General features: G+C 39.5%; 1 protein-coding gene and 1 long non-coding RNA gene across 3 annotated transcripts in view; one reads left to right on the top strand and one right to left on the bottom strand.

Moving 5' to 3' along the window:
• Positions 1 to 11415, bottom strand: part of AK5 (adenylate kinase 5) — a 108560-nt gene extending 97145 nt beyond the window's left edge. The window contains exons 1-5 of the mRNA XM_064147836.1: positions 10950 to 11415; positions 8759 to 8945; positions 7637 to 7804; positions 647 to 816; positions 413 to 526 (exon numbers count right to left, since the gene is read on the bottom strand). Of these exons, the coding sequence (XP_064003906.1) occupies positions 413 to 526; positions 647 to 816; positions 7637 to 7804; positions 8759 to 8945; positions 10950 to 11009 (699 nt within the window). The 5' untranslated portion in view covers positions 11010 to 11415. The remainder of the gene's footprint in view (positions 1 to 412; positions 527 to 646; positions 817 to 7636; positions 7805 to 8758; positions 8946 to 10949) is intronic.
• Positions 10548 to 24520, top strand: LOC135177609 (uncharacterized). 2 transcript variants are annotated; one of them, XR_010303109.1, is made up of 5 exons: positions 10548 to 10818; positions 16428 to 16484; positions 18037 to 18128; positions 21403 to 21453; positions 23936 to 24520. It is a non-coding gene; the product is annotated as an uncharacterized LOC135177609 (long non-coding RNA). The 2 variants fall into 2 exon arrangements; XR_010303110.1 differs by lacking the exon at positions 23936 to 24520 and adding an exon at positions 21709 to 21766.
• Positions 24521 to 25052: the final 532 nt, after the last annotated feature.

Raw genomic sequence — 25052 nt, 5'->3', positions numbered from 1 at the left:
CCTTGGTGATACTGTGATACTGTGACTCAAATCTACTTCTCTTACTGTAGCTCGAATTGTACAAACAGATACGGAAATATAATTCTTCCTTTATAAATTGCTGCTATACAGATTTGATGTTGTCTTATTCATCTTGCAAGGATGTTCTTTACTGAGTCAAGGGGCTTGGATTATTTGCTATATTACCACATTGTCTTTTTACAAAATACTCTGTCTTCAGGCTGAAGGTCATACATGTAAACCAAAGGAATAAGCTTTTGTCAACCTGCAATTATGCACTTGCAAAGATTTAAAGAGCAATGCTCAGTCAGAAACAACAGCTAGTCTCTCTTGGAATCTGACTGATAATTTCAAGAAATTTAACTGTTCCAGAGATATGTAAGTTATTTTAAGAATAAAAACAATCACTTACTTGGTCCTCAAAGGAGATTGCCTGGGCAACATCTCTGGGAAATCCATCAATCACTATACCCTCTTCATCAGGGATCTGCATTAATCTCTGCTTTATTTCAGTTATAGTTGTTTCCTTTCACAGAAAAAAGGAGGCATTTATTCAGTGTCATAAAGGAGGTTTTCTTGATAGTGCAAATTAATAGAACATGTACAGCTCATTCATAAGTAAACATTAACACTGGATACACTGTACCTGAGGGGCCAGTTCTCCAGTAGTAATTATTTTGGCTATGAGACTCCATTTTCTGTTGCTGCTTGTGTTGTGGATCTTCTTCCTTAACAATTCACCAACTGATATGTAGTTAAATCCATAACGTTCTGCTATTTTCAGACTCTGTGTTCCCTTACCACTTCCTGGGCCACCTATTGTTAATCATAAGCAAAACATCAAATTACTGTTTCATCCCCACATGTTTGGTCTTTGCTATTGGCATCAGTTCTCCAACCATTACTAGAGCACATCTTGCAGCTGCATGGCTTGCTACTAGCCATTAGAAATTGGTCTCATCTACCATCTCTGGAGGCAAGAGTTGTAAATTGAAGTAAAAAAAAAGAATACAAATCTACTTGCTACCCAAACACACTCTTTCAGGCTTGCTCCTGGAAAAGAATTTTTCTTGGTTTGTAGTAGAAGAACAGACAAATTAAGTGATCTCTTCAACTCTGTGAATCCAAAGATAGAGCCAGACAGTCTGAAGCGTATTCATGTCAGAAAGAATCATACTTGGTTAAATATGCCAATTAAATCAGTGGACTAGTCATGGAATAGAACTAATAAAATCTGCTCCTAAATATGCTTACATGAGTTTCTGAGGTTTTCTAATTTTAAAGTACAGAAGAATATTGAATAATCAGCTGAGATGTTTCCATAGTGATTTGGTACAAGGACTTTCATTGAATCATGCATACTTCTGATATTGATGCTCAAAACATCTGATAGTGAAGCAATTTGTTGGGTTCGGCTTGCTGGACAACTTGAAGAATAAAGAGACCTCTGAATCTGTCACAGGCAGAATAGGTATCAAAATCGGCTACATTAGAGAGCAGGGAATGCTGGTGTGAAGGTCATCTGGGCAGCAGAAGCAACAATGTGTGTAAAGAAAAAAAATCAAACTATGTCTGAAGCCAAAAGAAACATGATGGTGTGAAGAACAGAGAAACTGTAATCCCCCATGTAAAACCAGGGAACTATTTTGATTTTTAAAAAGATATGCTTTTATATATATAGAAAAGTGTATGTTACTGAGTAGCGTAAGAAAGCAAAACAAACCCCAACCAACCAAAACAAAACCTACGAACAAGCAAACCACCAACACCCCCCTCCCCCTATGCTTTTATATTTAATTTCCAATGCTAGGTAGCTATAGTTTGGGGAACTGTGTGTGAGAATATTGCATTTTATTTCAACAGATAGAGAACTAACATTTGTTAAAAAGATAATACACATTTTCTATGAACTTTAAAAAACAGAGCAACACAACAGAAGTAAGTATGAACATAATGAACTTTCTGTATTACCAGTATTATTTCCATAAATAGGCTGTAGGCATTTTATGTAATTAATACAGATTTGATTGTAGGGTAAGCTTTACAGTATTTGCTTATGTATGGCTGTGACACTCTCTGTATAGCCAGGTTCAAACCTGAACCCCCGTATTACATGTTAGTGCTCTCAGTGTTACCAATAGTCACTAAGAACTATTCTGTACCCCTGATGCTGTAATGGGTGCTCTCTACGAGGCCTTTGCAACTCAGATTAGAACCCATTTGAAGATGATGCAAAATCCATTTGAAAATGATGCAGAGGGAACCCTGTGCATTGTTAAGATATTCCCATATCCTGCCCAAAATTTACATATACCCTTGGGGAAAAGAAAAGGGAAAAAAAAAGGAAAAAAAAAAGAAAGAGGTTTTATCATTATTCTATAAGCTTGAATAATGCTTCAATCAATCCAAGCTAAGAAAAATGCAAATAAAAGCCTTTATCTGTAACATCCAACTTGTCAAAAGAGCTATAGATGTTCATAAAGCACACAAGAAATTAAAGAAAAACTGTATCTTATCTCTATACAGTAAGGTTACAAGTGAAAAATGTTTTCCCCTCATTCAGTTCACTTGCTGTTTCTCTCCTAAAAAGGAACAAGCTTTCTATCTTCCCTGAGCAGATTATGTGAGGTTATCCATTTCAGTTCTTCTAGGTGACCTAGATGGGCTAAGTTTTTTCAGCTTGAATGCTTTCTTTGATAAAGAGTTTAGCTATCCTCTTTGTTAGAATAAAGGATGTTTCCTTTTGTCGTACATTCACAGCATCCGATACACTAGGAACCATCTCATCCACTACAGTGGCTACAAAACAATCCTGCTTTGGCTTTCTGCTCCCTTTGATGGCTGCTCAGCATCTCCCCCCATGACAAATGCATAGCATCAAACCTTACACCATGTTTCACTTCTGTGTCAAAAATGTATCTGATACAAATGTTCAAACAAGGTAATTTGATGTAGGCTACAGTTTAGTACAGGCCACTGGCAACATGGAATGGCAGTAGGTTTGGAGTAACTGATTCCCAGTGCCTTTTTTTTCTTATGTAGATGAAAACAGCAGCACCGAAAGTGCAGCTAATTGTTCAGTGATTGCTGCCTGTTTACATGGAACAGATTTTGCTAGGTGAATGAATAGGATGAGTAATCGTGACTGCAGTGTCTATTCACTCTGTAAATTTCTGCAAGCACCTTCTCTCTCTCTCTCTATGTATATATATATTTGCATATAAAGCCACATACTGCAATCTAATGAGCACAACACATAATGTATCTCATGTATGTGTATCTATATATGTGTAACATTCATTAATTGAGTTTATGTGGCTTTATTTGTTGGCAATAATCATAGTTACTAGAAAAAAAAGTGGTGGTATAGTGTGACTTTCTTTGGACCAAAGGGTTTATAAGACATACCAGAGGAAATATTGTGCTCAATTCCTTCAGACAGAAAACTTCCAAGGAAGGACATTCAGGTTTTTTAACTTGGAAATTCAAGACAAATTTCAAGCAGACTTTGTTGCACTCCAGAAGCAATAAAGATGCAAAACATACAAAGGCAGTGCAGAAAACTAGAAACAGAAAAATTGACAAGAAAAACACTATCTGCATTCCAGCAGAGATACAAAAGAAGGCAGAAAACCAGAACTGTTACTTGAAAAATCATCAGTCTCTGTAAAAAAAAGGTGAAAAAAAACCCTTTTCAAAAGCAAATAGAAAGACCTCACGTTCCTGTTAGTCTGAGCTTTGCTTTGCCATTAAAGAGAAGCAGAAGCAAAAAAAGAAAAAGTGCAGCTCCACACTTCTGTACTTTCAAATTTAACTGCAAGCAGGGAAAAAAAATAAAACTCAAACAAAACCCCAAACCCTTCTTTAATGTTCATAAAATTCTCATCTATTTTGTTTTTCTCGATTCAAAAATATCCCTTTATAGCAAGCCAGGATTATCCAATTACAATTTAAGAAGAAACATTCAGGTAATAAAATAAAAGTGATAGCACAAAATTATTTCCCACAGCAAATCATTATAACTTATTGAACTCCGTAACTGCTCTTGACTCTTTGATAAATTACCCTAGCAAACTGTTCACAACAAAGGGAAATCAAATCACTTTCCATTTTCATTCTTTTCATGTATCAAGAAACACATGATTATTTTACATATTTCTTAGAAGATGTCTAGACTAGGGAACATTTGTTGCATCTAAAATTATGTTTGTTAACTGGTTTCGAGAGAAGGTTTAGTAAGTTTTACTAAGGCAGGTTTTGAAATCTGAATTTGCCAATGGAAGTTTAAAATTTCAGTTTAGCTTATACTGTTGTAAATCCAAAATAAATTCATGTAATAATACTACTACTTGTGAAAAGACATGATTTTAAAATCCATCTGCACGGGTGCTGCACTTTGGCCACAACAACCCCATGCAGAGATACAGGCTGGGGTCGGAGTGGCTGGAGAGCAGCCAGACAGAGAGGGATCTGGGGGTGCTGATTGATACCCGCCTGAACATGAGCCAGCAGTGTGCCCAGGTGGCCAAGAGACCCAGTGGCATTCTGGCCTGCATCAGGAATGGTGTGGTCAGCAGGAGCAGGGAGGTCATTCTGCCCCTGTACTCTGCACTGCTTAGACCACACCTTGAGTACTGTGTTCAGTTCTGGGCCCCCCAGTTTAGGAGGGACATTGAGATGCTTGAGCGTGTCCAGAGAAGGGCAACGAGGCTGGTGAGAGGCCTTGAGCACAGCCCTACGAGGAGAGGCTGAGGGAGCTGGGATTGTTTAGCCTGGAGAAGAGGAGGCTCAGGGGTGACCTTATTGCTGTCTACAACTACCTCAGGGGTGGTTGTGGCCAGGAGGAGGTTGCTCTCTTCTCTCAGGTGGCCAGCACCAGAACGAGAGGACACAGCCTCAGGCTGCACCAGGGGAGATTTAGGCTGGAGGTGAGGAGAAAGTTCTTCACTGAGAGTCATTGGACACTGGAATGGGCTGCCCGGGGAGGTGGTGGAGTCGCCATCCCTGGAGCTGTTCAAGGCAAGATTGGACATGGCACTTGGTGCCATGGTCTAGCCTTGAGCTCTGTGGTAAAGGGTTGGACTTGATGATCTGTGAGGTCTCTTCCAACCCTGATGATACTGTGATCTGTGGACTGCATTTAATACATCAATGGGCCAGCTGCCTGCTTTCTTTGATCTAGCCTTTAAACTACTATTAGAGAAGGAAAATGTATTCTTTTAATATTGACTAATATTTTTCATTAAGTGCAGCTTAAAAACATACTAAACCATGGGGCTAATGACACCAGGTAATGATTTTTTAATAAGACCTTTGTATTCAGGTGTTTTCAATAGTAGAAATGTGTTTGCCAAAATATGTTAGGAAGCCCATTTTTAAACACCATCTAGTTTCCTAATGCTGTAATAGCTTAGAAACGTAATCTTCTGGTGATTCAGAGGTGTGACATCCTGGCTGGTTCCATCTGATTTTTCTAAAATCCAGTCACATACCCTCTTTGCAGCTTTATAGTTTTACATTTCACCAGCAGACACTTTTCTGCAAATACAGAAACAGAATAAAATCCCTACCTTTATCAGTGAGTTCTCTTTTGCCTCGAAGCTACCTGCTTCATTATACGTATGATATATTTCATAAAGCAAAGAAGTTGTAAAAACCTTTATGGAAGCATTAAAAAGATCTTGGACTAATGCATTATTAAGGAAAAATTCACTTAAAATGTGAAGCAGAAGACAGGTCTTTAACTTTTATTCATTTCAGTCTCCAGTAATGAATGGGACCAGTACCATCTGAACGAGGCAGTATGGTTAGTCCTCAGTAGTTGGATGTAAATACATTGCCTCAGTGAAGTTTTCTGCTTGCATTTTATGCAAACTGGAAATCAGCATTACACTCTTTCTCTTTTTTTTTTCTCTTATTCACTATGTTAGTTCTTTTGTTCTTTACAGTGTGTGCTTTTATGTGCATTCTCAATAGAAAGTTGAATTTGGGAGACATTTTCTTGACACTGTAAAAAAATGGGCAATAGCTGCTAAGCTACATGCAGTATTGTGTTTTTATTAGATCACGCTGTAATAGATAGATTCAGAGAAAGTCAGTTGGAAAATAAACCTGAAATAGCCTTTGTGGAATGTTTACAACGTTTCCTATATAAATGGGAGAAAAGAAAAGCTCTATAAAACCTGTGGTCTGCTCACCACATGCTGGCGTTCAAGGATTTCACTTCAAATACGCCTGCACTCAGTGACAGAGGTGAAAGCCAATCTCTCTTTATCTCACCTAAATGAAACCTTCATTCATCTCTTTACTGCAATAGAGGTACACAGATTCCAATGCATTAACAGCTTTCAGTGGTCACCGAAACAGAGCCAATTTTTCTCTTTTATAAAAAGGAAGGCCAGCTAATTAATCAAGATGAAAGAAAGGCATGTGCTATTTTCTCCATCTACTGCAAGCTTTATAATTCAATGATGCATGGAGAGATTTGCATGTTGAGATTTGTAACTCTGAAACAATAGATTAAAATCCAAATACCTATGCAGTTCTTCTGGTATAGTACAAATACTCAGAAAAATGCCTGATTCTTCTGTTCTGAGTGTATGCCACTACCACACTTCTGAGGCCTGCTGGATGCAGAGCCCAGAGGACATACTGTTCTTAGAGACCCTGCTCTAGAACAAAGACATTTCTACACTCTTCCACTATACTACATGCTATTCTCTGCAACCTTTCTCTTTTCAATGTGAATAAGAAAATGTGATTCTCCATCACCTTTGTTTAAGTATTTAAATAGTCCAGAGAATCAGAGAATTAGGCCTGGCAGAAAAACTTCAAAAGACAACCATCTCAAATGGCAAGGAAAGTAACTCAAAGGAACTTAAATTCAGCAACAAAATAGGATGTCGGCTTAGAATGAAACTGCAGATATCTCTTAATAAACAGTAAGCTTGTCTGAGGCTGGAAGGTATGAGCTGCTTAGAAAGGGCACTAAACACATGAGAGATCCTGGGGAGAGAGCACAATTAACTAACGCTAACTGATCTATGACTCTTCCTGTACCTGGCACAGGACTGAAAAATACACCTAGGGATTAATTTATCAGTGGACTAGTGACCATGTACACTCACAGCTGGACATACCAGCCAGTTTTCAAGGTTATAAATACAGAACACAAATGTTCCTTATGACTTTTTTGAGCTGGCTTACCCAGTATTTTAAAATATTGTTTTCTGTGAGCAACTTTGAGTACATCTACAATAGTGTTTTAGTTCAGATCAGCAGCATGCTTTGGAAGAGCACTGTGGGTCACATAGTGGAGCTCTCTTGAAATGCATAAGCTAGGTTTGTTTCAGATGTAGATGTGCTGCATTACCAAACTGTGACTGCTAAGAGGGATCCAATCTACAGAGCACGACCACAGGTGTTGACTATAATCCCCAAAATGTTAGTTGGGATGGTACACCTTCAGCATGAACAATTTCACTTTCTGATACACTCTATTTGGGTTGCACCACTTGCTAAAACAGATGGAAAACTGTATTTAAATACATTCAGGCATTCAATGTATTTTCAGTACAAGTTATAAAAGGCAAAGTAACAAACATAAATTCTTGTCAAAATGATTCTGCCTTCATACCTATAACAAGGATAATTTTCGGTCGAGGTCTTGCGGGGTCAAATACATCATACTCCTCAATTAGCTCAGCAGTTTCAGAGAGGTCCGTGTCACTTTCTATTGAAAACTGTTGGATTGGAGGGAGTCGGTCATACCGTCGGTATGGGAAGTTAGAATTATCAGGCATCACTGTAAAATAGTAAGATAAACTGGGAATTGTGGAAACAAACAGAGAACTCACAATCAACAGTGCACACAGATTTAAGTAAATATAACAAATAAGCACAAATATCTCCCGAGTTTACAATGTGCTTGCTGTTGATGTATTAAATATCCTTTGATTTATTAAATTGAAACTACAAGGAGCCAGATTCCTTTGACATTTCTTTACAAGCATGTCAATTTCTCTAAAAATATGCCCCTAGCACCCAGAGTTTGCTATGGCCTCCAAGAAGAAAAGCCTGGTAATGTGCAGATAACCTGTGCTATTAAGCAGAACTCTTTTGGTGATACATGTTGTACACACAAATAGTATTCTTGCTAATTAGTTTAATCAAACGCTGGATGGCAAGGGAGAATAACTATGGCAACTGAAAGATGAGCTAATTACTCTTCGTTAGCATTACAAATAAAATAATTACAGGTATTGGTAGGATATTTGCTTAGATTTTGTGAGACACTCTTTCTCTAAGAGTTTATAATTAACATTTTCTTTAGTATATTAACATCTAGCTCCAATATAAACTATAAAAACAACCTATGTGCAACCGCGCTGAAGTCATCCATGTATGTATCATCCCTAAGGACCAACTGAAAACATATGCCAAGTGCACTGAGTCAACTCTGTCCCTGTCTGCAAATATTTTAGGCAGCATCTAAGAAATTTCTCCACTAACGTGTTAAAAAATCTACATAGCAAACATCCAACATGAGGCTTCAAAACGATCACAATTTCCTCTCCATTATGGGTGGAGAAAAACAAATGGCAATATGCAAGGAAATGGAATTCTTAAGTAGTTCTCTGCCTAAATAAAATCAGAATGAGGCAAGATCTGCTGTAGAAGTAAGTATAAAATAATTCACCAGTGGATATGAAGCCACCCACAGCACAAGAAACAGTAAGTTTTATACTTAACACATTACCATTTCTGAAAAAAGACCTCCTTGTTTGTCCTCCATTGAGTGGAGGCAAGGTCTTCTTTTCTGGGCTGACAAATGTGTCCCATTTCACTTTTTCTGGCCCTCCAAGCTCTTTCACTTTCTGCAAACAGCTTTCCAAATATTCAATTGGGTCCTCGGGTTTGTAACACATTAATCCATTCAACAGACTCTGCAAGGTACAATCAGAAATACACACTATAATCATCAATTCCAGGAAAAAAAACTGAGCACTTTAGGTTTGAACTTTATTTTACATAGAGAAACTCCTTATTCCTTGTGTATCCGGATTCACCATTTCAAGTCAATGTGTGAGAATGAGGCTCGCAAAAATCATGTGATTTCGGTTTGCCAATGACACAAATGTTACCAGTGGCAAATATATGCAAAGCAATGCACAAGCCAGAGTAGCCCCTAAAGTTCCATATTCTGTGTGGCTGATTAGATCACTAAAACACACCTTTTCATAGAATCACAGAATCATAGAATCAACCAGGTTGGAAGAGACCTCCAAGATCATCCAGGCAAACCTAGCACCCAGCCCTGTCCAATCAACTAGACCATGGCACTAAGTGCCTCAGCCAGGTTTTTCTTCAACACCTCCAATGACGGCAACTCCACCACCTCCCTGGGCAGCCCATTCCAATGGCAAGTCACTCTCTCTGTCAAGAACTTCCTCCCAGCATCCAGTTTATACCTCCCCCTGCACAACTTGAGACTATCCTCCCTTGTTCTGTTGCTGGCTGCCTGGGAGAAGGCAGCAACCCCCACCTGGCTACATCCTCCCTTCAGGTAGCTGTTTCCTTGGACAGTACACCCATGTGTATCTTATCTATACTCTACATATAAATATTGAAACAAGAGTTTTAAATATCACAAGAAATCCTCAAATATCTTGAACTCCAAGCTGAAACTTCATAGGTGCTTTCCAGATGTAATGGACTGGAAATTCCCAGCCATTAGCAAACCCATGCCTACAGCATTAATTCTACACCCATCCTACCTATGAGCATTATGGGAGTGTGGAAGAAGGAATGCTAGATTCTCTTCTGACGCATGGGAATTGATTTTCCTTGACAAACTGATACATAAGTCATCATCTCACCTCTCTAGAGCACAACTGCATCCAACCTTCTCTTAACAATAAATGTCATCCAGGAGGATTTCTGTTCCTTCGTGGTTTTACTGTTTTTTTTCTGCAAATAAACTTGCAAGTCCCAGTTGGTATTAATAACAAAATATCTCCAAGATTTGAATTTATAATATAGGACATAAATTCTACCATGGCAGCATATATGCCCTGTTATACTACTTAACTGGTCACAGCAACTAGCCATAGATTTTTGCAGAAGACCTACACCATTGAAAAAAAGGAAAAGACAGCTCAAGATTTGAGCCTCTAAACAAAACCAGTTCTGTCTGCATCTCTTGTGAAACCATTCACCTTCAAAATGTTAGTAAAACATTAACATAATCTATCCCCTGTAATTTTCAAACACACTTAGCAAAATGTCTGGCTTCAGCACGGACCAGGGAAAACACGTATGTAGCTGTCTGTGTATGGTTTATACAGATGGCAGGATGTCTGTTTTGGGGGGGAGGGAATATCCATACTGCACAGAGAAGTAATTATCAACCATCAGCAGCATGTAACTTAGAGGAAGCTAAACCAAACCTCACGAAACAGGTGTGGGTTATTTCTTAGCCCAGACCCATGACAATCTGGACAAATACTTAACGATAATCCCCGCCTGCATTCCTCGGCAAAGAGATCCTGGGGGTCTTCTGCCCTGCGGACACTCAAGTTGGTTCCCTCCCCAGGTGGCTGAAAGAGGGAGGGCAGACGCGGCGGCAGCAGAGGCGCGGAGGGGCGCGGCCGCCCAGCCGCCAGCGCGCCCGCGGAGGCTCGGGGAGGTGGCAGCGGCTCCCGCGCTACCTCTGCGGCCGGCAGCTCCCACCAGGCGGCCCCGAGTCCACGGTCTCCCGGCAGCGCTCCCGGCCCGGGGTGAGGGCCAGCTCTTCCGCGGCGCGGCTCCCCGCGCAAGGTACGCGCGCCGCAGCCTCTGGCAGCTCCGTCCTTCCAGCCACCTTCAGCCCGCTGCCCGCCGATGGGTCCCGGCGCGAAACATCCCCCCGACGGGGCGGAAAACGCTCCCACTCCCTCCGCCTCGCCTACCTCGAAAAGCTGCGGGATCTCCCTCCGGGCAAGATACTCCTTCGCCTCGCCGGCGCTCATGCTGCCAGCCGGGGCCGGCGGCGCCGGCGGGGCGCGGTGGGCAGCGCCGAGCCCCGGGCACTCCACGGCACAGCACGGCACGACGCGGCGGTGCAATGCGGGAGCCTCAGCGAGGCTTCCGAGGGCAAGCGAGGCAGGGACGGTGGGGAGGAGGGAAGTAAACTGCCCGCCTCCCCGTGCCCGCTGCACGGAGGGAGTGAGAGCACGTTGTCCCCCGGCGGGGACGGAGAGCGTGCGCAGGCTGCCGGGGAAAGTTTCAGGTGGTGCCTGCAGAGAGGCACCCGGGCGGAGGCGGGGAGGGGCTGTGCCTGGCTGAGAGCCGCGGGCACCGTGCCCCGGCGGAGATCAGACCTGGCTCCCTGGGAGACACCGTCTGCTTTCACCGTCCTCAGGCGCGCCCCGCACGCTGGGAGGGCTGTGGCAGCCTGTGCGGGGAGGGCTGCGCACGAGTGTAGTGCAGGGGTGGTGAAGCTTCCCGGTGTGCCGCGGTCTCTGCCCTTGGCATCGTCTTTTGGCGTTGAAGAGCGAGGTGTTTCTTACGCTTCGCTCTGCTAAAAGGCCGTGAACTATGGTCACTCCTGAGCATCTATAATATGTGATCATTGGGTGGCAGAAAGCGACTTGAAGACATTTCTAGCCAAACATCTTGCTCAGAGCATTGGTAGAGGTCAGAGCAGGTTGCTTGGGGCTGTACCTAGTCTCACCTTGCAAAATACTCAAGGATGGAGACTGCATAACCTTCCCAGGCAACCTGTGTTTGGTTGGCCTCACGGTGAAAAGGACTGGCTTCTATTCAGTTAGCACCTCTTTGTCTCAGTTTGTCTCTTGCCCAGCACTGTGAACATCTGGCTCCATCTGTTTCTCCTATAAGCACTGGAGAGGTGCTGTTATGTCCTCTCTAAGCCTGCCACAGGCTGAGCAAGCCCATTTCACTCAAACGCCACTCGAGGAAAAGGGCTCTCATCCCTGACCATCTTCGTGTCTGTCTACTCAACTCCATTTAATCAACATCTCTTTTTACTGGGTCAAAACGGAATGCTATTATTCTAGATGTGTTCTGAGGAGTTCTAAGTAGGGGGTGGTCTTTCTAATATTCCGTAGCATACCAGAAGGCAGAGTTGCTTAATTGTTGCTTAATTGCCATATATCAGGCCCCTACATCAAGCCTGCTGTTTCAATTAGATTTTAATTTTGTTGATTATTTTTTCCAGCACAACATCCATGCAATTTCACTGATGCACACCCTAACAGAAGTGAGTTACATAAGTGCAAACTTCTGCTGAACAACAGTGAGCAACTGCTTTCATATCTCAGCATTTTTCAGACATAGGATAGGTCTTTCCAGGAGTCTTTTAAGAAGCTTCTCTCCTTTATGTGTGATTTGTGGCTCAAAATCGGTTTGAAAAACCTCTCTTGCTCAGCTGCCACCGTGTTCCTTGTTTTGATGCTTCTGTAGTTAGTTTTGTTGCTTCAGAAGTAGTTTTTTCTCTGTCTTGTCTCCAGCTTTACGTAAGCATTTTCCTATTGCAGTCCTTGTTCATTCAACAACCTGCTAAGCACTGCCCCAGGGCCAGTCCCATGATCTTTTGACAAACCGGACTGCAAGTTTTCCCACTTCACCTAGTTCCTCCCAGCAGCTTCCATCTGAAGGGCAGCCCCTAACATCCCTTCCTAGCAGTCAACTGACAGATGGCCTATTCTCCACTTCAGCTCAAGTACCTCTTGAAATAACTTTGCCTTAGATGGCTTAAGATCCTTTCTATCTTTATTTTCTATTAATCCAGCAGTGTCCACTTGGGGAAGCTACAATAATGTTACTGGACTGGCACTTCTCATATGTTTAAGGAAATTCCCACTATTCACCGGGACCTGCATTCATATGCAGTCATTCTCATCCTCCCATGAAGTCTGGATGTGGCTTTAACGCTGTTTTCTCTTGTGAAGAACTTAATGCATCCAAATGTAACTTCATTGAAAAGCACACTATCTTTATTTTGATTAATTGGAGTAGACTCCAATATCCTTATAAAAAGATATGAGGTATGATTGCATTTTAAAAACCTTAAATGAAGCTTGACAAGAGGAAATTAATTCATTAGACATTTTCTTAAGATATTTCCTAAGGAGGATTAATGGATGCCATTCCATTTAGGAAGATAGATCTGTAGTTTTGGCAGTTTGCAGTATTTTTTGGTTGGTTTGTTTTAATTTAGTTGTATAAAAAGTAATTTGTATCATTGCTGTCATGGATATATTCCATTTATAGACTTTTCAGCATGTATAGTTTCATATATTGAACCCTCACAGGTATGTCAGTATCTCATCCAGTGTCCTGGACTGATAGAGAAAAATATTTCCTTCCATATGCTTTTGATGGTTCAGAATTGTGTTTGGGGGTTTTCTGTTTGTTTTTGGGGTTTTGTTTGGTTTTGTTTTGGTTTGGGTTTTTTTTGTCTGAGTTCTTTGGTTTGGTTTCTTTTTCCACGGTAGGGGCTCAGGCATTTTACTCACATAATGCTAACAGAACATAAAATTCCGACTGTTCTGTTGTAATTATGCACATCAAATTTCTTGTTCAAAGAGTGATTTTGAGCTGATCTGATTTTTGTTGCACCAAATCAAATTCTGTGTTTCAGAAATGACCACCTCAGAAAAAATGTGGCCATTTAGGAAATCTGTCAGACTGAATGTGTCAAATCTATCTGGAAAGGATATTTTTGGATCTAATAATATGGTTCCTCCTTCTAGAAGTAATTTGTTATGTGTTTGCCTTTGGCAAAATCCTTGTATTGAAACAGGGTCACAGGTGGATGCTTCTGAAAGGCTCTGAAGAACATTGGCAGCAAAGGATTAAGAATATATTAACTAAATGGGCACACAAAGCTGGGTTATTTTTCATTTCAGGTATGTAGGTAACACAAAGGCTGCTGTTAGGAGGTTAGATGCTTGTTTAACAGTACCTGATCAAGAGTGTGCATGGAAATGACAGGGTCTTACTGCCTTAAAAAATAATACAGAATGCAAAAAAGCGTTCAAAGAAATGGAAACATGTATTTGAGCTCCAAAACTGCCCATTCCTGAAGGGCACCTCTGCATAGTGCTGGGGTGAGGCTGAAGATCATATTGATTATACTTCTAGCACTTCCTGTCACTTCTGGAGTAGAAAAATCTACAGTAGAAGGAACAAAATTTTGTTATAAAAGTGATAACATTGATGGAAACTCATCTTGAGAACTTTTTATGATTACCATTTAGCTGATTCCATTCTCATTCTTCTTGTTTTCTCTGGTAACTACTTGAAGCTGAACTAATATGAAATTAGTATGGGACCAGCTGGAATATGCTGTTCCAAGCCTTCTCTTTTTCTTGGTTAAACCAGTTAGGTAACACCTATAGTCTTCAGTCAAAGCTTAATTAGGTTCTATATTTTCAAAACCCACTTTAGAACCTCTCAGTCTTTTATAAGAATCTTCTTTTTTTTAATTTTTCCTTCCCCCTCCCCCCACCTAGTGCCTGTTGAAGCCCTGGAGGTTATTTTTCACGTTACACTGCTGCTTTGCTAGATGCCTATTAAATCATACCCAGTGTCCTTGGATTGATGTGCTTATACAGGCTGGCGCAAGACATGTTGACAGGTTGAATTTGTTGATTCTGTAAGTAAAACAATTGTGTGTAGCTTTTTTAACAGCAAGCTGAATTATATGCTCCTGATCCAGAAATATTATGTCTTTTAATGTACATGCAGAACTTACTTGAGGCTCTGTATTGTGCCTAGTGTGGTGTAAATTAATCCAAGATTGCTAAAACTATATTTTTGTTTTAATGAGAAACCTGTTTCTGATCTCTTTCCTGCAGTAGTGCTAACTTCTTTTTCTTTTAAACTTAACTCTATTTTTCTCCCTTTTATTTTCCACTTTGCTAAACCCTTTTATTTTTAAATTTTATTTTCTGCTGATATCTAAATGGGTTGCTTCAGGAAATTAAATCACAAATTGAAAGGTAACCAAAAATCTACCTCAAAAAATCTAATCACTGGGTTCCAGAACTGTCATTTTATATAACTTTTGAGGACACCAAGATTCATAAAATCTGGGAGGGAAGAAGGAAGATTGTGCCTTTTAGAAGTCTGCAGATGTATATTTAAATTGGCTGAGGAAAAAAAAGTAAAAATGCTATGATCATGGCACTCTTTAACCTTTGTTTTGATAAACTAAAGATCTGTAGCTTTTATTCTCCAATTACAGTGTAATCATTCTTGCCCCCTTCCCTAAACTCTTTCCAATTCATCAGTGGGCATCTTTGGGGAAGGCATCAATCAGGACACACTGTTGCACAAATGGTCACACCAGTGCCAGGTACTGATTTGATTCAGCCTGCCTATGACAACCTCTCAGGCCTCATTCTGTTGTTTCCACCCTGATGGGTGAAATTTACGCACAGATTTTAGTGTTGCAACGGGGTTCACCTTTAGCAGCTCTGTTTTATCACACAGATTCCTCCGTTCTAGGATCAGCCCCTGATCTTTATTCTTTGATGTATGACTTTGTATATTTGCTTGCAGGCAGTTTATCAAGAAATCAGCATGGTCAGTCCACTTTGTGAGTTACCACTTCCCTAGTCTGTGTTATCTGCCAGTGGTATCAGGAGTTTTGTTTTGTTTAGTTTTGTGTCTCCTTTTGGCCATCAATAAAACCATTGTATAGCAAATGACCAAAACGGTTCCCATGGGACTAAACCAGAAACTCATTTAATATTTCACATTTACATATAATTTTTGAGACTAGTGAATTAGTCATTAAATCTATGTTCAATAATTTTGATTCATTCAGGTTTCTTAACAAAATATTCTGCAGTTAGAGGTTATTAGTGTCTTAGCTCTGTCATTTCTTAAATAATTCCCAGTTATCATGCATATTTTTCTATTTAAGTCCTTATCCTTGATCTGTCTCAGAATAATTAGATAGTATGAGGATATTGTACAGGCATTATGTAACTTAATAAGTTCAAGGTTGCCACCTCAGGAAGTGCTTAAGCTGGAGAGGTTTTCCTTATTCTTAATTCAGTCTCTAAGACAGCTGGTCAGAACACAGACTAAAGGCTTATAAAGACTTTTAGTCTGATCCATTATAGCTTTCTGAGACTGTTTGCTTTTTATGTTGTCACTTAAATGGAAATCTGTCTGTGCCCCCCCCCCCCACTGCCCCACTCCACTGCTACAGAAATTGCTTTTTGGGAGGATTATTTTATTTTCCTCAGTAGCCCATTAATAAACACTCCAAATCATTTGATACTGAATTTTCAATGACTTAGAAATGCTGTGCTTTTATTTTCCAATGAAGTCTTAATTTACTTGTCTTTTCATCCTAAGCATCCAATCACAGATTTTAAGCTTCTAATCTATGAATTGTCTCCAAATAGGTACTGACAATAAAGCAACTGCAGTTTTTCTTGGGTTTGTGAACTAAGGAACTTCAGGTAGGTGCCCACAAAGAAACACAGCAAAATGTAGTTAATAAAACAGTCTTAAGGTGAATACTAACTTGTGGATGTTGTTAAAGGGAACAGGAAAGAATTCAGGCATATTATATTCCACCTTGGGAATGCTATGGAGCATAAGATTGTTAGAAAGTATGAGTCTCTGCTACTTATCATTGTTTTACTTCAGTGGTATAAAGGCAGAGTGCCTCATGACATTGTTTCTATAACCTGTTATTCAATCACACAGTGAAAATCTTCCCTACTTGAAAATCACATTGACACAAAGCACAGCTCTTGAAATGATAGGCCTCTTGATTTTTTTTCCCCCTGGTAATAGAAAGCTAAATGAATTGAAAATAATGTCAACTTCATATATAAAGGGTTTAGAACAGTCATGATTTCAGGGACCGTGCACACTGAGAAACCTTCAGCATTTTTTTGATGTTTGGATCTTTACAGCGATGCAACTCATTACAATATCAAGTCCTAGGGAAAAGGTGAAAGTCAATTTGATACCATTTTTTTTAAACTTAGAATCAAGATGAATTCCTGTGGTGGTTTGGGTGTTACCTGCCCCCCCCCCCCCCACTTTGGAAACCACCCAGACTAGACTCAGCTGGCTCTGGAAATTGAATGAAGCTTATTCTTTACATCTTAGCACAATATACAAGCAGATATTTACAGTATATACAGTTATACACAGAAATATACAAGGTAAAAAGGTAATACAGAAACACAGCACCCCTCCCAGAAACCTGAGTCCCCAGGGGGGCTCCTAGCTGCCCCTTCACCTTCCCCCTACCCCTCTCAACCTTACCCCAGTCCCAAGGAAGCATGGAGGTTCGGCCAGGGGTTAGGAAGCAAAGTGGATTAGTCAAAGAGGCTAGAGAGATGCAGCTCGGAGCTCCCCAGCAAGAGAAGTGAGACTACCTTACCTATGTTTGGATTTTCGTTTTAATACATCTCAGCAAGCCTGTGAGTGAGGTAGACATCAGCCTTGTTTTCCTTCCACAGCCTATAATCTAGTCCTTCTCACCAAAACATTCTAGCTAGGCTCAAACTAGCACAATTCCCATCTGGTCTTTTTTTTTTTCTTTCATGTAGGAAAAGGTCCATAGGACACTTACTAACCACAGAGGTGTTTTGGTTTTTTTACATTGTATTCAAACAAAAGCACTATTAATGTTGGAGAGGTTGTGCATGTACAGCCAAATATGAAACAAATGTTAGGAAAATGAATTCTGGTTTTGTGACATGGCATTTTTTTTACAGCTTGGATTCACAATGGAACAATGTCATGTTGCTCTTATTGGCAGTAACTGTAGTGTTCTGGTAAAAAGTGAAAAGGTCACCTATTCCCATATTCAGTGTGTGGTCAATATTCACCACTAAGTAGTGGCTATCAAAATGCTGGTCAGCCAGTGGGTTGTGGTTTTGTTGTTAACTTAGTTTCTCTACAGCTAAAGCTGTGACTGTCTTTTTTTTTTTTGTTTGTTTGTTTCATAATGAAGTGAGAAACAGCTCTTCAAACTCTCTTTTCTAAACCCAGGAAGCCTGTAACTTCAGCAGGCATTAGCTCACAACTCTGAATCTATTGGAAGGAACAAAGTTTTGGTGGAGAAGATTTTAATTTTGATTAAGGTAAGCAAATTTTCAATGATCTTAGGTTCTTGAACTTATCTGCTTAACTTCTTGCTCTTGCATTGCAGTGGAGAGAATGCAATATAGAGAGGTTAAAATATGCACATTACATAATAAATAGCTACAAATTAGACTACAGAACAAGGCCAAGATGAAGAAATTGCATCTTAGGATACAATGAAATGAGCTGAGAGACATGAGAGAAATTGGCAAATGTTTTAACCATGGAAATGTTTTAATGTTAATTTGAAATTCATCCTGACTTTCTGCTGACGTACAAGAACATTGCCTGAATTTAGTCACCAACTTCAGTGAAAGCTTTCTTGACAGTATAACAAATGAGAATTGGATCAAACACCTGTTTTCAGTAGAAGATGACACCCTGCCAGATGGCTTATTAGCAAAGATAACAGAACAGTTGATGAAATTCTCATGATGGTTGAACTTGAACTTGGATTCATCAAAGCATGGGCTGAAAACATTGGGCTAAATGGGAGAAAATAGTTAAGCCTGATGCTGGATAGATCCTGATACCACATAGTTTTTAACATTTGAAATTGATAATAATCATCAGCACTTCCTGAATCACCCAAACACTGTCTTTCCAGCCACTCTATCCAATAAAACTAAGTAGCTGTTCAGCTGTAGTTCTGAACAGGACCCTTGGCCATGTTTTATTAATATGTCTTCAGAGATGAGGCAGTTTTGTTCTGGAAGGCAAATACACCCTGGCAGGATAGTGGAAGCATTGCACAAAGCAGGGTTCAGGAGAAGCTTGTTAAGGATAGCTGTTTTCAGGAGAACTCCTTCCAACGTTCTGCTCCTTTGTGAATTCTTTGTCTCAAGAGGCAGGTTACTATAAAGTGACACAGCTGTACAAGTGACAAACTCTGTGGCTGTGGTTTTCATGTTTATTAATAAATGTTTAAGAGTTATTTAAAAAAAAGGCTCTTGTGTATTTGAAAAAAAATAAGTGATCATTTGCTTCAAGTGTCTTTCCCTGTAAGTTCAGGATCTTAGTGGGCTCATGCAGCAAGCCCTGACCTTGTTTTCCTTTTATTCAAGTTATCTTATAAGACTGGAATCACTAACATGTTCCTTGTCTTGATTTATTAAAAAAATGGAAAGTAAGGATGTCTTAACTTTGCAGTCTTAAAAAATGTCTTTTACTTCTCTCAGACTGCCCTGGGATAGTGAGAAACTAAGATGTTCTTGGCTTACCATGTGTTGTAATACTTTGTATGTGCCGCCCCGGGCTGGAGACAGAATGGCTGGAGAGCAGCTAGGAAGAATGGGACCTGGGGGTACTGGTGGATAGCAGCCTGAACATGAGCCAGCAGTGTGCCCAGGTGGCCAAGAGAGTCAATGGCATCATGGCCTGTATCAGGAACAGTGTGGCCAGAAGCATGAGGGAGGTTATTCTTCCTCTGTACTCAGCACTGGTCAGGCCACACCTTGAGTGCTGTGTCCAGTTCTGGGCCCCTCAACTCAAGAAAGATGTTGAGGATCTGGAACGTGTCCAGAGAAGGGCAACAAAGCTGGTGAGGGGCCTGGAACACAAACCCTATGAGGAGAGGCTGAGGGAGCTGGGGTTGTTTAGCCTGGAGAAGAGGAGGAGGCTCAGAGGTGACCTCATTGCTGTCTACAACTACCTGAAGGGGCATTGTAGCCAGGTGGGGGTTGGTCTCTTCTGCCAGGCAATCAGCAACAGAACAAGGGGACACAGTCTCAAGTTGTGCCAGGGGAAGTATAGGCTGGATGTAAGGAGGAAGTTCTTCATAGAGAGAGTGATTGGCATTGGAATAGGCTGCCCAGGGAGGTGGTGGAGTCACTGTCCCTGGAGGTGTTCAAGAAAAGACTGGATGAGGCACTCAGTGCTATGGTCTAGTTGACTGGCTAGGGCTGGGTGCTAGGTTGGACTGGATGATCTTGGAGGTCTCTTCCAACCTGGTTGATTCTATGATTCTATGACTCTATGAAAACAAAAATTATTTTATTAGCAGTAACACATTTTCCCCCCTTTTATTTATAGATTGGTTATATTCTGTGTAACAAATTCATGAGATTCAAGCAGTCTTTGCTATTTCTTTTCTTGCTGGCTTACAACTGAGTTGGTACTATTTGGAAAAGATTTGAATATTCAAAGAAGTCTTAAATGACTTCTTTCTCTACATTATACAGCTAAATCACCTCCACATCAGTTTTGGACAGCTGATGTAGCTGACATTTTATTGTTCTATATGAGTTGATTGACAATTAAAGATTCTACTTAATTTTCTTGTCTTTCTGCTGAAACTTCTTATTCCCCAACCTAGGGAAAAATGAATCATGACTTGTATAGGTAGACTGTATAGCTTCCCTACCTGAGTTCTTTTACAGCAACAGCATTATGAGCAATTTCTAGCAAAAGACAGATTTTACCATTCAATAGTACTAATAAAAACACAGACATACTCCCTCTCCAGAACAAAATCTTCACCTACGAACATATGAATATCTCCTTCTGAGAGAGAAAATATATTTGGGCTCAGAATTCTGAGCAGATAAATAGCCAAATGGATGGTTTCGTTCCACAAAAGGGTTTGAAAGCCAATATGGCAATTTTAGATACTCATAACTAGGCACAGATTTACTGAAGGAAATTGAAAAAAGATGTTTTATGCTGTTCTGGTTCCTAGAGGAGGACATAAGGCAGGCAAGTTCAGCCTCTTTAATTTTAAATACTTCTTTAGCATCTTGCTATAAAAAAATCTATCCATGGAAAAGAATCTGTATTAAATCTGCTTCTTACCTATAGCAAACAAAAACTGGCAGTTATTTTCTATATCTTGAATCATAGAATCATAGAATCAACCAGGTTGGAAGAGACCTCTAAGATCATCCAGTCCAACCTATCACCCTGCCCTATCCAATCAACTACACCATGGCACTAAGTGCCTCATCCAGTCTTTTCTTGAAGACCCCCAGGGACGGTGTCTCCACCACCTCCCTGGGCAGCCCATTCCAATGAGTAACTATGCAGGCAAACAGAATCAGATGAAAGAGAAAAAAATAATATATAGTAGCGTTTAAACATTCCAAGTTTCCAGTTGATGTGATCCACTGGATGCTTTGAGATCATCCAGTAAAAGGTGCTGTACAGATGCAAAGCACTTATTATTTTTGTACTTAATAAAATCAAATGATTATCATCTTTACCCCAAACTTAAGTAACATGTAAAGTTCTGTACACTTGACATCATATAATGATTTTGTGGTCATTGGTCTTTTTAAGGTATTGTTTGCAAAACTTCAGTGTGAAATTCCTGCAGACCCCACATTCAATGTACGTTTCTGTACCTGGTAAATATATGTATTACGTTCTTGAGATACATTGGTAATATGAACGTGCAGTTAAAGTGCTCTCAGCATTTACATAATGTTATAAGCAGGGAATTTTTGTTTAAGGAAATCCTTAATAACTGTCAAAGTGCAGGGGGGTGATTTTTTTTTTCTAAGATAATACTTCTGCAAATGCATCCATTAAGGCACTGATGAGTTGAAACTGATTGACTGATTTGTGTCTTTTCTCCATATAAAGATCAATCACCTTGAATGAAGATGTGAATTCAAATGTCTGTCTTAAAATGTAACTGCAGTAAGTATAGCTTTTACATTTTCATTTAATGCATATTTAGCAGCTAAAGCACTTAGTTTAGGTCACAGAACAGGAGAGGTATATAGAAATTACAGGCGCACATTTATGTATTGATAGTTCCTGTTATCACTAGGATTATTTTTTATGGTCTCTTTCAGCTAGAAAAATCTTGTCAGGATGTACTCTTTACCACAAAGACAAGTAAAAAGAAAGCATCTGGATTTCATTTCTTCCCCTCTCACCTCTCACCCCATCCCAAGAGAATTGCAGAACAATGTAGAAAAACTTTCATAGGTTCCATAATTGAATGGATTCTTGTGTGGGCACTTGGGCACTTCTCCTCTCAGTTTGCACAATATCACACAGTTTAGCTTTTAAGAAAGCATTTAGGGAGTTGGCTAGTCACCAGTTCACTTTCTTGCTGAATGAGGGTTTTCTGGTTTCATCCAGGCTTTCTGCTTAGTAATAGCCCATTTAATTTTTTCAAGTAACATCCCACTTTGCACTGAGTGCCAGGGCTGTAACGGAAAAAAGGTCTTTTAGTGGCCTGCATAAAAGGAAATTTCAAGGCAGCATTTTTATAAATCATAGCAAAATCTGTCTCCCAAGTGTTATGATTTCAATTTATGAAGTCATTCTGGCATTTCTATTTGGGAACAGTTTCCAGTAAAAATGCAAAAAGAAATAGGTACTTTTAACTTCAAAGAGCATGGAGTTTGAACTTATGCTATGTTGAAGGATACTTTATGCTGAGTGCAGCACAAATATTTCTCATCTGATCCACAGCAACTTAATGAAGCTAGGGAGAAGTGAATGCTTTGCTTTACACAGCTTGAATAGTCAGGGATCCACTGCCACTTTTGTTCACAGCATAGCAGCTACTCTAAAAAGCACAAGTAAATTTATGTGTGAAAACTGTCTGGGGTGTTTCGATCTACTCTGTCCCATAACTCCTGGAAAAACAGAAGCAATTTTGCATATTTACTTATTTTAAAATTAAATTATTCCTTCCACTCACAATAATTTAAATTTCTTAATGGCTTGGGTTCGGATTTGTCTTAAAATTTGCTTCCTGAGTGCAATCTTCTATTAATGAGTTCTAACAAAATTTCAGGACTCATCACACACTGATCTACATAACATTTCCTGGCAATTTACTGGACGGAATTTTGGTCACTGTTTAAATATTTGATGTTAGTCAATGTTATCTTACTTGGTGTATGAGTAATTTTTTTTTAAAGTTGACTCAGTGCTTACTGTAGATCTTATTTCTAATGCAATTTTCATTTAAATTGAGTATTTCTTCAGGTAAAGCTGATGTGCATCTAGCCTTTGATTTTCAAAACTTTTGTATTTGTTTTCTCATATTGCTGATGAGTGGTCCTCAAAGGAGTAAAAGAACCCATATTGGCAAATGAAGAAAATTACTTGGAAGACAAAAGGATACATTTAGATTGCAGGCTGTAGTCTAAACAAATAGCTTTAAGTAATGGTTTGGGAGCTAAAATATGTCCATCAGCAACATGGTCCTCTACTTAAATGGTTAATTTAAGTATCAGAGCAGAGACTACTTTAACTCAGTCACTACAGGGATGACTTTCATGAGACACTCAGACACTTGGTGTGTTTGGGACACATGACAGATTCATCATGGAGATGTCAGACCTACTAGTGAACTAAAAATGATGACTTCTTAATGGTTCTGAGACACAATGTTCAACATCCACTCCCTAAAATTAAGAGTAAAACTATGGCTATAAACTTAGCTTTATTTAGGGAAATTCCTTTAAGATTCTTATTGTGCTCCTACTTTAAAAGTCCATTAATTTTCTATTTGAGAATTAACCCTTTTGAAATATTCATGGAGAAATAAAATGGAGAGAGTAGTTTTACAAGCTGAAGGGTTTTGTTTTGTTTTAGTTTTGTTGTTGTTTGGTTTGGTTTTGTTTGGTTTTAATTGCTGTGGTTTTCACGTAGTTTGGTATTTTAATAAATGAGAATGTTTTGACAGACATTTTCAGCCTTGTTTTCTATTGAGAAAGATACTGATGCACTGAGATCAAATGTGATGCACATTCATATTTCATGACTTGACATAATACCTAAAAAAAACATGTAAACAAGCTGCTGCTGTTTTCTCATACTTCATTTTGTCTTATTTCACCAATAGGATAAGCTGTTGGAATGGTCTGTAACCTCATGTCTTCTGCAGAAGAAATGCTGGTTTATTACACAATTCAACACTATGGAATTTCCATGCCTGGTGATATTTGCGTCATTAATGACAGAACAGAACTCATGACAAGGTAGATGGTTAATTCATCAACAATAAATGTCACCTGAATTTCATTGTAGGTTTCAGGGGTTTTGCCAGTCTTTGCTTTTGACCTTAAAATGCACTGAAAAAAAAAATAGTCTATAATCTCACTTTGTTAATAACAGTAAAAAATATTGTCTAGTTTGAGATATTTGCCTTTTTTTCATATCTTTAACATATGTTGCTCTTGTATATTTTTATTGGTATTATCTTGCTATTGCAGACCTTTACAAAGTACAAACGTTTTATGGCCAAGCCAGTCTCCTGCTACCAAACAAATAAGGTAGATCATTAATTTTATTTTTGTTGTTTCATTCAGGTTCATTACTTGAAGAAAACCATTTTTATCAGCTCGGATACCAAACTGTAGTAGACTTGGTTGGTACAAATGTTTTAATCTATTGTAATGAGCTAATACAGTTGATGATTCCTTAAGAATTCATCTTGTTAACTTCATCGCAACAATTTGTTGCTTGTTTTCTATTTTGTTTTGCCTTTGTTTGCTTTTGTGTAAGGCATGATAAATACATCCAAATATATACTTCTTTATCTTCTGCAGTAGAAAACTATTAGGCAGTACATGCAAGCCTGATAAAAACAGGGCAAGAAATATAGAACAATGATTAAGAGCATAGAATCATAGAATGTCAGGGGCTGGAAAGCACCTCAAAAGATCATCCAGTCCAACCCCCCTGCCAGAGCCAGGTCACCTATACCAGACCACACAGGAATGTGTCCAGGCAGGTTTTGAATATCTCCAGAAGAAAGGATATACTATGATACATGTAGGCAATATAATCAAGGTTAATACCAACAAAATTAAAGATATTTTTGGTGTGTATATATATTAAAAAGCGGTCCAAAAGTGTCATGGAAACTTTAGCAGGCACAAATCCCTGGTTTAGGAACTTATGCTGTTACACCTGGGGTTGCTACCCCTCCTCAGAGGACGGATATGTTTGCTTGCTCC

The sequence above is a fragment of the Pogoniulus pusillus genome, chromosome 8 (genome assembly GCF_015220805.1).
Source record: "Pogoniulus pusillus isolate bPogPus1 chromosome 8, bPogPus1.pri, whole genome shotgun sequence".
In the NCBI taxonomy this organism is placed as follows: Eukaryota; Metazoa; Chordata; class Aves; order Piciformes; family Lybiidae; genus Pogoniulus; species Pogoniulus pusillus.
Note: the sequence above shows the minus strand (reverse complement) of the source record. Positions and strands in the feature narration are given on the sequence as shown.